This window comes from Antrostomus carolinensis, unplaced genomic scaffold (assembly GCF_000700745.2).
Source record: "Antrostomus carolinensis isolate BGI_N321 unplaced genomic scaffold, ASM70074v2 scaffold3711, whole genome shotgun sequence".
Taxonomy (NCBI): domain Eukaryota; kingdom Metazoa; phylum Chordata; class Aves; order Caprimulgiformes; family Caprimulgidae; genus Antrostomus; species Antrostomus carolinensis.
The window spans coordinates 1-15,450 of NW_010293311.1; the positions used below are offsets into that span (position 1 = coordinate 1).

Here is a 15,450-nt window from a genome sequence, read left to right on the forward strand (position 1 = left end):
GGCACGGACTTGACTGGGAGGCTGGGTGAAGGTTATCAAGTGGGTTTAGGGTAGGGGGAGAGATGGGATGGGTGGTGTGACATGCTGGTGGTAACTGGTTGGAGGAAGGTGGTAGATTGGAGGGATGCGCTGGTTTGGAGATGGTTGTGGTGGCGTTTTATGGTGTACGTTTGGGATGAGGTACTGAGTTGGCAGCAAGTTGAGAGGAGATTAGATGCTATTAGGAGATGAGTGGGGAGGCTTGTGTGGGTATGAGGGGTTGGGATGGGGAGGTGGTTGCTTTGGGGAACAGGCGGGCTGTGGACCAGGGTGGGGATATTAGGCAGTAAGGGCAGGTTCAGGGCGCAGCTGGGAGAGATGAACTGATTTGGAGGAGATGTTAAGAGTATGGCATGGCAGGTTGGGTTGGGGCAGGTGATGAGGTGGGATGAATGGAATGGTTTGGGTGTCGGGATGAACCTGAGAGGTAACCACGGGGTATAAAGTGGGTGATCTGGGTTTGATGTTAAAGATCTGATGATCGAGTGGTGCCTTTATCCGTTGATTTGGCAGTGAGACCAGTCAGTTTAAAGACTAGGCTCTGAGCAGGCAACTATTGGATCTCCATCAGTTATTTCAAAGCAAAAGTACTAGCAATCTCAAAAGATGTCAGGTCATCTAGGCCTCTGTTAAGATATGGTGTGTGAACAGTGTCACTTCCTCCTCCTACTACGTGGGTGTTTTTATCCATTGCATCTCGAATCCTGTGGAGTTCCTGGTCTTTTTTTTTTTTTTTTTAATTTCCTGTCCAGCATTTAGCATTTGCAGATCCTGCTGTTTAGGCTGCCTGGGGTTTTTTTGTTTGTCTGGGGTTTTTTTTAATCCTTGTATGTCACATATTAAGACCCATAATTAGAAACAGTTGGGGGGGAACCTCTTGATAATCTTTGAACATTAGCTCTGTCATATAAATGAGATAACAGGTAAAAATCAGTTGGCTACCTGTAATTAAATAACTGCTGCAACTTTAGAGCAGTGCCTATTTTTAGCCTTGCATGTTCTGTTTGTGCCATCTTATGTGATTTTGGAGGAATCTTCTTTATTTGTAGTCATCCCTGTAACAAGTGTAGTTTTCTCTCTTTTTAGGGAGCGCAAACCAAAAAACATCTGCTGTGCTGTTTAACGTGACTGGGCTTGTGTGGAGTCTGGTGCTCCTCTGATCCCTATTTCCCTTTGTCATCCTCAATGAGCAATCCCCCTCCCACCAAGTCTGACTTGCTGGGATTTGTTGTTGGATTTTCAGCCTTATCCACGTGCACAATTTGTGCCACTTGTAATTAGGATAGTTTGGTTTTGCTTTTTCCCCCTGAAGGAATTAGTTAATAAAGGGTATTCACGCACCAGCTTTGGTTATGTGAGCTTAGCTAGCACAGCTTTTGTCTGTAGAAAAGGCCTCCCTCTTTTAAACCTCTAATGGAGCAGGATTCTTGTTGACAAAGCAGGCAGTGAAATGAAAGGACAGGCTGATGTGTGTAAGAGCTCCCCGGTGCATTGCTGCTTCTACCAGTTAAAGAATGTCTGTATTTTTAAATGTTTTATGGAGTGACTTACAAACTCAAAGTGCATAGAAAATCAGTGAAGTAAATGTTTGTGGATTTGAGGGGGGGGGGGGGGGGGGATTGTTTCTCTAAATAAAGATTTAAAAAAAAAAAAATATTATTATTTTCTTTGTGATGCTGGCAATCTGAAATGTTTTCCAAATGGAAAACAACTGTAGTGGCTGGGTAGTGCATTTTAGTGTAGGCCTTCAAGCAGTTCCCAAGGTAAGATTTTTCAGAGAGGCAACCTGAATGTGAATTGATTTGTGACTCCATTAGCTAGGAAATAGCTCCAGGAGTGAGAGTCGTTGTCAGTGTGAGAGAGCAGAAAGTCTCTGCAGCTGTAAATTCTTCAGTTTACCCATCTGTCCCTCTTAAGGAAAAAATTAAATATGGGAGATGCTAAAACTGTTTAAGCAATCTTAGGCTGAGGTTCTGGTGGTTGCTAAGCTCATCAGCTGACAAAAGGAGCTCTCGCTCCTTCCTCTTTATCCCTGCTCGTACATAGGAGGTGTTATTCCCTTTCTATAGAGCACTGTGATTCAGTAACACATTGAAAAACTCCCTCTGCCCAAAACATGAAGAGTTTTCTGTGGGGTTGCTGGAAGTGGCTGTGAAAGGGTTTGATGTGCCCTCACACTGAACTAAGGTGACTGCCAGAAGTCGAGAAAGTAGGGGAAGATCTAATCCTTTTGGCAATGGTGAGCTGTGAAGTTCAGCCTATTTCTTGTAAAAATATACCAGACTCCTTCAGGCCTGCTTGTTCTTCACCTGTCGTTTTCTTATATCTGTATATATTACCAAGCTGTCACTTAACAGAGGTTTCACTGGCAGGAGGAGCATTTGCAGATGGAATCTCCTGGTAGATTTAAATATGGGGGAAATATATTTGGGGGTGAGGAGTGAGAGCCAATTTCTTTTGAAATAGATTTGCTGTAAACTTTCTGCCCTGCAAGGCTGGACCTTGAGAGAACAGACTGTAATGAAGCATCTCCTTCAAAGAACTGTTAAAGGAAAAAACTACAAGTCTCTTTAAAAATCTTAAGTGATAGATGGAGTTCTGCTGCAAGCTCATCAAGGAAGATGTTGCTCTTTAGCAGTGAGCTGTATTTGTTTGCCCTGTAGTCTTTGCAAGTGTGGTAGTTGAACTAGATTCTTCATTTCCCACAGCAGAGCTTTCTGTGGTTTGTGGGGGTTTTGGGGCAGCTATATCTCAAGAAAAAGGTTTGTTGGGTTTTTTTTGCAGTTGTATTCTGCAGAATCATAGAATCATAGAATGGTTTGGGTTGGAAGGGACCTTAAAGCTCATCCAGTTCCAACTCCCCTGCCATCAGCAGGGAGACCTTCCACTAGACCAGGTTGCTTGAAGGGAAGCAACCACCTTAGTAGCTGGGTAGGTGGAGGCACACATTTGAAACATTTTCTGAAGAGAAGCACTGAAGGCTGCACCTGGATTTGCTGACATTTCCAGCTCTCTGAGGCTGAAGTAGTTTTCCCTGGTCTAATTGACCCAATGCCGCAGCCAGCTGTTATCTCATTTATGCTGATGCAACTATTGGTGAAGTCACCTGTAAATCTGTTAATTGACATCATCTGTCAAAAAAAAACCAAACCAAAAGAAAACAAAAAACCCCAAACCCAAACACCCAAGCAAAACCCCAAAACAAGCAACCAAAAAACCCACCCACACACCAAAAACCAAACCCACATTAGGGAGTTGTTTTTAATCTGCAGTGCTTTAGCAGCCTGGTTTATGGCACGACTCTACATACTCTATTGGCAGAACCAAGGGGAAAAGGGGCAAGTGTCAGCTTTACTACCAAAGGCAGCAGTGTGTAACTATCTTCCCTGGGTGTGGTTCTGCCATCCCTTGAAAACAGAAATGAGATGTGTCTTCATGTCCTTTTATCCATGGCCTATCCTCATGTATCTCTGCGTGGGCACGGAGCTGCTGGCACAAAAGAGGAGAGAGCAGGACAGACCCTTTTGGCAGTGACATACCCAGAGTGCTTTCCTGGAGAATGCTTTTCCAAAATACCAGTAGCTGTAGTAAAGCAGATAGACATGCTTGATTTATACCTGTTGATCTGTACTAGAGGTAACAGTTGAGAATGTGCCACTAGCACTGAGCTTGGGTACAGCTGTGTGAAGTTAAATATGGTGCAGGAGGGCAGTGCTTGGGCTTAGGGTCTGAACAGGACAGGAGGCAGGTCATTGTTACTGATCTATGTTCTGGTGTGCTTTCTGAGCTGGTCATTTAATCACTAATTCTTTTTTTTTTTTTTTTCTTCACAACAGGAAAGTAAAAGGAGGCAACATAGATGTGCATCCATCTGAGAAAGCCCTCATTGTCCACTATGAAGTGGAAGCAACAATTCTGGGAAAGATGGGAGACCCCGTGCTGGGGGAGCGCAAGGAATGTCAGAAAATGTAATGTCACAGCGAGTTCGGATAGCTTTTTCTGTTTTTCACAGAGTCATAAATTCAGTAACTCAAAGCATCAACAGCCTATAAGTAAATATGTTCTAATCTTTATAAAACTTAGTGCTAGATTAGTGGAGGGCTTAGGAGCCAGGAAATATGTGCCTAGCAAATTTAACATCTAAAACACATGTTGTAAACTGCTTTTCATCCACGTACTTCAAGCTGTTTTGTAAAGAAAAGTGATTATTCCCATTTTATGTGATAGGAACTTGAGGCAGAGAAAAGTGATTGGTTCCTACTGAAATGGTGGTTAATGTTGGAGCAAGTAGTGCTGTTGAATCTTCTTGACAGCCTTATGCCCTAGCTGTTGGCTCTCCTGTTGTTTGATCTGTCAAACAAGTGATTTCACTAAGGTATCTGCACTTCACCTTACCTGCTTCACCCCTGCTACTGAAATCACTTCACCCCTGCTAGTAATTTCACTAAGGTATCTGCATTTTAGTTTTGCCTGGTATTTTCATTTTAAGAGCATTTTAAGAGCATTAAAACATTCATCTCCAGAAAAGCCCAGAGACCTATCATAACTTTAGTTTCCAAGCTGCAAGTCTGGACCTTTCCTAGGTGTGTTTTATCTCCATATTGAATTATTTTTGAGAATTCGAGCTGAAGTGGCTACCCATGTGAGTGCCTGTAAGAATAATTGAAGAAGAAAAAAAGAATCCTTAAATTGTCTCAAATTTTTGAAGATATTGAAACATTCATCTGTTTTCAGATGAATCAGCATAACTTGCATCTGCAACGTGGTAGAATTCCTTTTTGATCCATCCTGTTGTTAATACCCACAGAGAATTCTTACTGCTTGTTGCTTCTGGACTTGACTGCAGGTCTGCCAGAGCTCTGGGAGACTCCTGACACTGCATCTGCAGGCACTGCAAAAGAACCTTCCTGTGTAGTCAACACCCAAAGCCATTTCTCATTTTGGATTTTTTGTGTATGTGGTACTCCTTTGTGGTCCTCTGCACTTTTTTTTTTGGGTGTATTGCAAATAAATTACTGGCTGCTGTGGGTAAGACGATTATAAGGGATCTGTTTGTACAGCTGTATTTAGTGTTGCTGCTTGTCAGCTGATGGACAGTTACACTCTGTCACATCTGTTTGACAGTTACTGGCCATTTGGAGAGTTGTAGAGAGCCACTGCTTTGGCATTACCTTTGTAAGCTATGGCACAGGTGTTGGGGGTGTCAGGATCATTTCTGCTTCAAGAAATTCATGACTCTGTGTACATAAATCAAAGAACTGAAGATACAAAAAGTTAAAAACTGAAGAGACACCTTTCTGTGTTGCAGCATTCGGCTAAAGAGTCTTAATGCAAATACAGACGTTGCTTCCCTGGCTCGAAAGGTGGTTGAAGAATGCAAGCTCATTCACCCCTCCAAACTTGGAGAAGTAGAACAGCTCTTGTTCTATCTGCAGAATCGCAGAGATGCCTCAGCAGGAAAAAACAGGAAAAGGTAAATAATACAGGAACAAAGTAGCTTGGGACTGGGGTGCTTCAGCATTGAACAACTGCTTTGTGAGGTTTTCCTCCTGAGGTCCTAACTTGCTTGTTGTACGAGTTCTCCAGAGATAATGAGAGTGGGGAAGATGTGTAGTTAAATCACACTTGGAAAAAATTACAACCTTGGAGCAAGATTGGGAGGAATTATTTTTTTAACAACCAAAGTTGGGTTTGTTTTTGGGGTTTTTTTGTTAGTTAAACTTAGTATTGATGCTTCTTACTGGCTGCCTTGTGCTTTAGCAGGACTTGAGAGGTACAGATTCCATGATTTGGTGTAGCGTGTTCGTATTGCATCTACGCCTTGCAGTGTCATCAAAAGACTGTATGAGAGTCTTCCTAGAAAGATCTCTGTCGTCACCTGTTGCGAGGGTAGATAGTTTTTCTCGGCTGAATTTACACTGTCTGTAAAGCTGGAGTGAGGATTTTCAGAGTCTGAGAAGCTTTGGTACAGTGTAGCAGACAGTTTGGAGTAATTCTCTCTTGTCATCCTAAATTTGTGGTGAACAAGTTACTGAGAACAGTAATTCTCTGTTCTGATGCCAAGGCATTTTGGTGGTCCTAGTTATGTCTTAAGTTCATCTTAAACTTTCTGCTCAGGTGACAATGTCATATTTAATGTCCAATCCTACATTACCTTGTGGTTAGCAGGATTTCTTGCAATCATGAAATGACAAGCTTTGTGCTCAAGCTGGGTTCTTAACTTAATGAGATGAGTTTAAAACAAAGATAAATGTTATTTATATGCTTTGATTGTCACTGCTTTGGGTGTTTTACCTTCTTTTATTCTGTATATATGTGTCTTGGTGTATCACAGGGCGGCTTTGCCACAGTGTACGAGCAGAATCAAAGTTGCTAAGGTATCTCACTGTGGAAGTGAGTGTTGTCAGTCTGGGCTTGCACTAAGCTTTATTACCCTCTGTCTCCCCAGCTGACTGGGCTGTAACTGATCATTTAAACCGAGGAATCAAAAGGCATCTGAAGGTTTGTTTTGCTCCCTGTGGGCTGTTAAGCTTCAGAAACCTGACCTACCTTAGCTGTGTTAGTCAGACAGGTCAGCTGGACGCAAGAGGACTTTGACCTTGATTTAACCAGAATGTTTACTGTGAGAATACTGGATATGTTTTTTGTCTGTGAATATGCATAACTTAACTGCAACCATGTCTTTTTCTTTATAGAAAAGAAAGAGAAATCCAGTAAGCCAAAAGATCCACCCCCATTTGAAGGAATGGAGGTAAATATTGGTGTTAGAAGAGAAATGCAAAAGCCATTTACTTCTTAAGTAAGCGGTTATATAAGGGAGGGAGGGAGAGGAAATGCTGAATTCTGGGGTTTTATAGCTTCTTATTTTTTAAACAAAGAACTTGGTTTGGAAATACTGCACAATGGAATAAAAAACATCTCCATAAAGGGTAAAATATTTGACTTGCTTACTTCCCCCCTCCAACTGTAGCACGCAGCAGGATGGCAAGTGAGGTCTGGAACATCGGACAGGACACAGGGAGTCATGTCTAAGCATCCTTTTGTTTTTTGTAATTAAGTCTTCTTGGATTTCCTGGTGTTCATTGGCAGTGATTCTGGATGTGTTGATTTTTTTCCTTGTTTTCTGTTTTTTTTCCCCCCTAAGATCTTAACTCAGAGCTATGCACTCTTTTGTCTTGCAATTCAACAATGTCATGATTGATTGTCTGGAATTGACATCTCTTTTTCTGTGAAACCTCTGCTTGTGGCTGCTTTCAGATTGATGAAGTTGCCAATATCAATGACATGGATGAGTACATTGAGTTACTGTATGAGGACATTCCTGACAAGGTGCGTGGCTCTGCTCTCATCCTGCAGCTGGCTAGGAACCCTGATAATTTGGAAGAACTGCTTATAAATGGTAATTTCTCTTAATGTGCAGTTTATTTGTGGTGCTTTCTTCTCAAGGGAAAAGTAATTCACCTTTAATTTGAGATTTTCTCTAGTTTGCTAGGCTTTGCTTCTCAGTACATAATAAGCTGGCTGTCAAAGCCCAGTTGGATCTCTGTACAAATAGGTGCTTCTTAGGCTGTTCTTAGATGAACCTAACACAGAAATCTTCCTGGCCTAAATAGGCTTCAGCTTTTTTTTTCTGATCCTAGTTATTTTGATGCTAAATGAATTTCACTTGGCATTGCTGCTGGAGACAAGAGAATAGAGTGTTGTATCATGAAAATCAGGAAACTTGCTTTGAAAATGGGATTTGCAGGCTGACATAATGATAGGTGTCCAGTTTCCAAGAGAATTAAAAAAGTGAATGTGGATGCATCACCAAAGTATTTCACTAGCACACCATACTCTTTTTGCTTATGGATCCATTTAAAAATCTTACAAAAATGCATGATGGTACAACATTCACATTGCTGTCGTTTTGTGTCTGCATACATATGTGCTGTGCCAAGTGCATTTTGAGAGCTACATCAGTGTGGAATAGTGTGTGTTTGTAAATACATATGTGTACGTGTATATACATTTTCATTTCCCTTTGCCCCCTTTCTTCCAGGGAAAACAAAGGACCTTATACTCCTTTACCTCTTTTACTTATACCCCCACATTCCTTGAGTAAATGATTACTTCAATATGTATCTTCAGTATTATTTCAATTACTTTACCCATCCTGCAAGATTATTGTAAGAATTGGAATGGGAGGGGAATGACAAGCCATCAAATAATGGCTTGTTCCCAGGAGTTGTTGCAATATTCTAGTGCTTGAAATTAGCAGTTGCTGCTTTTTGCATTCTGATCATGTAACAGTGTACATGAAAAGGGACTAGACAGGGGAAAGTGAATGGATAAGATAAATAATTTGGAGAGCAAAAGTAAGATAAAGTATGACAAGAAGAAATATAAACCAAATTATTAAATAATACCAAATTGCTACGGGGGGGAAATAAATAGAAAGAAATGGATGAAAAAGGATAGTTGTCAAGGTAGAATTTAAAGGGGATTTGGAAGGGAATGTGGTGATGTTGTAGGTAGGGGCCACAGTGTAATATAGAACATACAGCTGGCAGAGGCCACAAGATGTTAAGGTCAGTGGTAGTTTTCAGATGACTTTAGTATTTGGTTGCAATTTCCATGCATGTCATCTCTTCTTAGGGTTTGTGACTGGGTGACCACCCAGGGTACCCTCTGTTTTAGTACTGTCTCCAAACAGACCTTGTCAGCAGTGTTACATGTTAAAAGTGAGATACCTCTGAAAATCTTCCATTAGAAAACTAATAGATGTAGAATGAGTTGTATCGAAGTTCTGACTCTCACAAGACAAAAGGAGGGAGGTGAAATTCTGATGCTCATCTAAATCTTGTTTCACTTCAGAAACTGCTCTGGGTGCATTGGCTAGAGTGCTGAGGGAAGACTGGAAACAAAGCGTGGAACTTGCTACCAATATAATTTATGTTTTCTTCTGCTTTTCAAGGTGAGTATAGAATCTCTGTGTACAGGGATATAAGGACATTCTCTCTGTTTAGTGGCTTTTTGTTTCTTGCACTGAACTACAAAACCTCACTGAAACAGGAAAAAAATCAGCTGAGATGGAAGCACACTTGTTATAAATGACAAAATTGAGGCACAAAAAGAACCCCCACAGTGAGTCAGCATGTAGTAGAGCTGTGAATAACCTAGTCAGGATTCTGACCCATAGCTTATAGGCTGACCTGCCACCTTTTGTTTCCCTCAGCATTCCTAGAGGGGAGAAAGGGTATTCAAAACTGAAATGAGTGTTTGCTCTTATTTAGATATGTCGGTGTTTCAGCATACCCTGTCTAGAAATCATTCAAATTGAATTTGCATTGCAACTTGATTTTAGACCTCTATTGTATTTCTGGTGAGTAGAGGGTCCTCTGAAGCACTTAGAACATGAAAAGTGGGGCTGATAGCAAAACATTTTCCTTTACTCATGGAAATTGAAACGTGTTTTTATTTTGACTCGGAACAACACACTGTTGCTTGTTCTTCTACGAGTTTGGAAAAAATATTCCTGTTTTCAGGAATTGCTTTTGTTTTGAAATAGTTTTCCAGTAAAGAAGTGTTATAATGGGGCACAGTGTAAATACATATTTTTTTTTAAGAGTTCATGTGGTACAGTGTTGGAACATTGCTACCATAGATGTCAAAACAGACCGGGGGTTGTTTGCAGTTTTTTTTTTTGCCTCAGAGGTGTTTTTTTTCTCCATGTAGTTTTTCTCAATTTCATGGAATAATTACACACTACAAAATTGGAGCTCTGTGTATGAATATCATAGACCATGAACTGAAGAGACATGAGCTTTGGCAGGAAGAACTTGCTAAAAAGAAGAAAGCTGATATCCTTTTGATGTGCTGGGGCAGCTTGATGGTTTCTGGCTTGTCCTGATAGCTGTTGTTGAGTTATATGAGATGAGCATACAGCCACTTCTGTGAAAGCAGTACAATTTACTAGAAAGTGCAAAATATAATTACAGGTATGAAAAAGACCAAGAGTGAGAATTTTGGGCTGCTGAAGAGATTAAGCTGGAGTTACTAAAACAACACAAGGAAAAAAAGAAAGTTTTGTCAGCAGTATGTCTTAGGAACATTTTTGCTGACTATTAGAATGTAATACATCCAGGACTAGGAGGAGAAGAAAAACCCAACATGCTGCAGATTCCAGGTGTAGCAAGCTGTTCTGCTGGCTATTCCACAGATCTCTTGCTTTTTACTAGTGATTGAGTAACACCTTTGATGACAGTAGTCATGCAGACTGTATAACTTTTATCTGAACTCCTTAACTTCTGCAATTTACTTGATGAAGATCCTGAAAATCAAACCCTGAAAAAGGACTATGAGAAAACTTTTAAGAAATATCAAGGGCTGGTTGTCAAGCAGGAACAACTGCTCAGAGGTACCAAATCCAATATTAAATTATTTCCTTGTTGGTGCATGTGGGTAGAGGGTTCCATTGGATGCTTTTTATAACCAGGACATCTTAAACATACTGAATGTATGGATGAATATGGAAAAGCCTGCCAAAGAATAGGGAGAAGATGAGTATTTAATCACATTGTTTGAGAGTATGCTACCAATTTTTAAAGTGATCTGTCAGTCTTAGAGGAAAAATAGGAAAAGTGATCCACTTGGCTTTTTCTTTTATCACAATGTTGCGTTGGGAGCAGTTGGGTATTTTGCTTTTGTACATTTGATTTGGGTTTTTAACTTAGCCCGTATCTAACTCAAGTTGAATAGCTTTCACTCTCTCTGTTTTTGTACTAAATTACACTTCATGTTAAATTGAAATTATCTGAGTGGCAAAGCTCTCCCAGGAAGGACTTTTTAATGGTTCTCATTGGAATTGAAAGAAAAAAAACATAACGAACTTCTAGTGATCATAATTTTTTTTTTTTTTTTGAAAGCCACTATTAGAATTAATCTTCTTAATACTTTCTAAACAGGAATAAAAAGTATTCATGGTCACTTTCCTTCAAAATGCATTGGTAAGGAAGCAGAATGCTTCTGAAAGTCTTGTTTTAAGCATTTAATGTGTATATAGAGACTTGTTTAGTTCTTTTGTCTTTGATCTGTTGATATGATTTGTATTGGACTTTTCTTAGTTGCACTTTACCTGCTCCTAAATCTTGCTGAGGATACTCGCACTGAGCTGAAAATGCGAAACAAGAACATTGTCCATATGTTAGTGAAAGCACTGGATCGTGATAATTTTGAGCTGCTAATCCTGGTTGTATCTTTCTTGAAGAAACTCAGCATTTTTATGGAGAACAAAAATGATATGGTAAGACTCATAGCATTCTAGTGCAATACTGGAAAGGTATAGACTCTGCTGACTTTGTGTGGTTGGAGAGAAGAGGGAGACATCTCTGTCCTTACCCTAAATGTCCATAGTACTGATTATCCTCTTTTGTTACTATTGAGAGAAAAGAAGTACGACATCCAGCTGTAACATACTGCAAAAACTTTTGAAGAACTGTCATCCTGAACAGCGAAGCTACCTCAAAATACGATATGTGAAATTCCAGATTTTCAAGGCAGCAACCCAAAGTCTTGTCATACACCCATTTATGGAGATGCCCATGACCCTTCCCCCATAACTAGACTCTTTTGACACCATATTACTGTCTCTGCCATGTATTGTCTTGGAAAGAGAGGTAGTTACCCTTTTGCAGTTTGCTAGACTAGTTTCCTAATTCAGCATGGTCTTCAAAGGCATCTCACAACTCTTCGTGCTACCAATATTCCTAAGAACTGGAGACAGTGTTATTCTTCTTAAGCTTTTTTTAGGTGAAATCTCAAACTTTTGAGACTGTAGCATTTTTTTTGTGACTTGAAGCTCTAGCCAAGTATCTCCTTTACTGATTTCCCAATGGCTTTTAGTAGATACGTGCCTTCACTTCTGTGCCTTTATGCCAGTTTGTTAAATGAAAATGATAAGTTTTCCTTATCCAAGAGGAAATCTGAGATTAATGTTACCTAGATTGTGAGTTCAAAAGATCTGTGTAAATGCAGTAGAAAATTAATTGCATCTTTGTTACTGGAACTGTCATTCAGTGCATACGCACTGAACACTGCAGACAAGAGGTATCTCCCTTATTTATAGATGGATATCCTATTTCTTAACAAAAGTCAGACACCAAGCATGTGTTTTGGGGGGAATGTAGACTGCTTATCAGGTGAGTGGTCATTGATTTAGTTTATACTTGTGTAGTGCCCTGAAGGACTTGTTTAGGAAAATAAGGATTAGCTCTCCAGCCCACTGATTTGCTGGCATGCATTCTGCATTCCATATGATTTAGTGGAAAAACAAATGAAACAAAATTGTTGAATTTATTTTATTGCTGAGCATTTTAACAGTTTTGGAAAGACTTTTGAAAAGGTTTGTATGCTTCAAGTCAGCTGTCTGAGTGTTTCTTACCGATAATAAAGATGGCACTTTTTTCTCCACAGTATTACTAAAGAAAGCTACCAGTGAAGGAGAAGGTGTTCTAATATTTATATTAGGCAATAACACAAAAATGTTAAAGGCAAAATGAATCAAGATTAGTTGTGCAACACCTCATTCTAAGTAAAACTGAATAATCCACGTATATTTATAGCACATTCTTTCCTTTGGTATTCAAGTGCTATATTAAATTCAAAACAGTCAAGTAGGAGTTCTTGTTATCTGATTGTTTTTGATCAAAGATATCCAGTCAGTTGTTTGATGATTGCACTATGCCGTGTGGGGACAGCATAGTTTCTTTTCTTAGTATTCATTCTGTGGGTATTTATAACTGGAAGGCTAGTTACATACATGCAAAAGTTTGAAGAATGCAAATTTTATGTGCTTCCTTCTGGCCAAAGAAGGAAACCAAAAATGAATGCATTTAAAAGATTATATCAAATAAAAGCAGAGGAATGTTGCTTAAAAGATGATAAAAACTTTCTGAAGTCTTGCCAGTCAATGCTCGGATGTCTCTTCTGGCTGGTAAAGTGAACATGATCTCAGGAACTGATACCACTACTTAGTTCCTGGATTCCACTTTTGAATTGGAAAGTGATATTTGTTTCAAGATGACTTTCTTGCTTTTATTAAATTAACGTACAGGATGGCATGCTTCTTCTGAGAGCACATGCAAAGTTCTATCTAGGGCTTCATTTGAAATGTCTAATGAAAAGTCTCAGATTCTTTTTGGATGCCAGTTTTCTGTCTTTCTTGGTTGGGTATCTCTTTGACTCAAATGTCAGTTGCTCCAGGGTTGTTTGTGTTTGAGTTTAAATTAGTTCCCTCCCCCCCAGTCTAGTCTTGCAAGTGATGTCTTGACCACATTCTTGCAGTATTCCAACTGTGAGGAATATTTCTCAGATATCTGAACTGTTTGGTTCAAAAACTTTTTTAATCAACATTTCCCAGTAACCCAGTCTAGAAGACTTCAACCGCAAAGACAGAAGCAAAGCTGCTTCAGATGAAAACGCATTGGCAGTCACTATTATGGGTACAAATTGGACGTGGATTTGCATATGTGCACATGTGAATATATAATGCACTGAGAGGGCTTTTACTAAGTTTGGATGCATTACGAGCTTTTATTTATCTCGATATACAGGTTGAAATGGATATTGTTGAAAAACTTGTGAAAATGGTACCCTGTGAACATGAAGACCTGCTGAGCATCACTCTTCGACTCTTACTAAATCTCTCCTTTGACACAGGTCTGAGAAATAAAATGGTACAAGTTGGCCTGCTTCCCAAACTCACTGCACTTCTAGGTATGTTTTCTTTTGTTCTAACATAGACGTTTCAGCAGGGACAGTGAAGCTGTTTGCTTGTGTCATGATATAGTGTGCCTAAAAGCTGCTGTGTCACTTTTCTCTTTGCCAAAGAACTTCTTCACTACTCCCAGCTTTTTATCATTCCAGTCATCTTTTCAGCTGCAGGTTTAAATGGAAGTTTAAAATAATGTGGTTCCCAGTAGATTTATTCCTAGGTTCTTCTAAACTGTTGAAGGAGTCTTTTGTCCTTTAAAAGTACCTTTGATAGCTACCTGAAAACCATGGGAGCTGACACATGAGTTATGCTTGTAATTTTGGGGGAGCACCTAGGAAAAATAGCCAGCAACTTGATGAAGCTTAGCTGATTGAGATACCAAAGACTTTTTTTTTTATGAAGCTTGCTAATACCTGTTGCCTCTTGTTACCTTAATAGTCCAGATAGAAAAGTCAGAAATTTCCCAGCTTTATCAGCTTCAACTTTAGATAGTACTGATTTTTTAGATTTTCAACTTAATGGTCTGTTGCTTGTGTTAAGATGTTGCAAGTACTTCGGATACAAGTGAAACTTTTTGTTGTCCATAGGGGAAAGCCATGGAGACAATAAGGAGTTTGGAAAAACCAGAGGATTGTCTGATTTGATCGTTGTTGTACGCTGGAGTTCTTGGGAGGGAGATTTTATTGCTCCTTGTGTGTTCTTTGGCTGATACTATCTAGAGGCTGCTTTGGTAGATACACTAAACATTGAACAGGATTTGGCCATAAGAATTGCTGAGTGCTCATTTTTAAGTTGAGGATCTTGTGGAGTCCTGAATGTATGTAACACTGATGTAAGATGTTGTTAAAGCTTTCTGAGATGCGTGGGGTTTGGGATGTACTAAATCCAGAGCAGCTGGTGTATCCAGATGTGATTGGAACAAGCAGGATGCAACAGTGAAATCTATGAACTTTCTCACCTAACTTTGTGTAGTCTCTTAGGATTGTTTGCTTTCTCAATTTTGCATTCAATCTCAACATGGCCCTACGGCTGTTTAGTGTACAAGTTAATACCATGAAAACTTACACTGCTTTGGAAGCCTTAATCCTATCGGTGATTAATATAATAGCTACCTGATGTATCTTGAAATGCCTCAGATCTTCTTATGCTTTCTGCCCCACAACCATGTCAGCACTTGATATCTTCCTCTGGGCTGAGCTAGGAGGAAGAAGAAAAAAAATGGCATTTGGAACCCCTCCTCTTTATATATATTTTTTTTCCTCAAGACAATGTTGTTTGGCAGTGAAGTAAACTGAAAAGTGGAAGTTAGTCAGGAAATACAGTTCCTCTCATTTGAGAGGATCTGGTTAGGTAGTCAAGTTCAACTTGGATTGTAAGCTTTTTGGAGGAGGAACTTGTCTCTTTTGTTTGTACAGCAGCTAGTGCTGTGGTCTAAGGTTAGGGCTTCTGGGTGCTTGTCACTCCAAGCAATGATATGACACAAATCACTGAGAAGTCCCCGCTCCCAGAGATTCCCCATTTAATATTAGAGTCAGACTAAACTCATCAGTTAAATATCTGCTTTCTAGTGTCTGATTCTAATGTGGAGAGGAGAATTCCTTTTCAAATGCCATTCTCTTGGATTTGTAAGGAAGTCCGTGCAGAAGGCTGTTTAGCTC

General features: G+C 39.7%; 1 protein-coding gene across 1 annotated transcript in view; it reads left to right on the forward strand.

The window, feature by feature from the left end:
- Positions 1 to 3,875: 3,875 nt before the first annotated feature.
- The window catches only part of KIFAP3 (kinesin associated protein 3), a 66,994-nt gene continuing 55,419 nt past the window's right edge, over positions 3,876 to 15,450 (forward strand). The window contains exons 1-9 of the mRNA XM_010177210.1: positions 3,876 to 4,007; positions 5,348 to 5,500; positions 6,733 to 6,790; positions 7,297 to 7,438; positions 8,896 to 8,995; positions 9,757 to 9,881; positions 10,340 to 10,438; positions 11,145 to 11,323; positions 13,632 to 13,794. Coding sequence (XP_010175512.1) covers positions 3,964 to 4,007; positions 5,348 to 5,500; positions 6,733 to 6,790; positions 7,297 to 7,438; positions 8,896 to 8,995; positions 9,757 to 9,881; positions 10,340 to 10,438; positions 11,145 to 11,323; positions 13,632 to 13,794 — 1,063 coding nt within the window. The 5' untranslated portion in view covers positions 3,876 to 3,963. The remainder of the gene's footprint in view (positions 4,008 to 5,347; positions 5,501 to 6,732; positions 6,791 to 7,296; positions 7,439 to 8,895; positions 8,996 to 9,756; positions 9,882 to 10,339; positions 10,439 to 11,144; positions 11,324 to 13,631; positions 13,795 to 15,450) is intronic.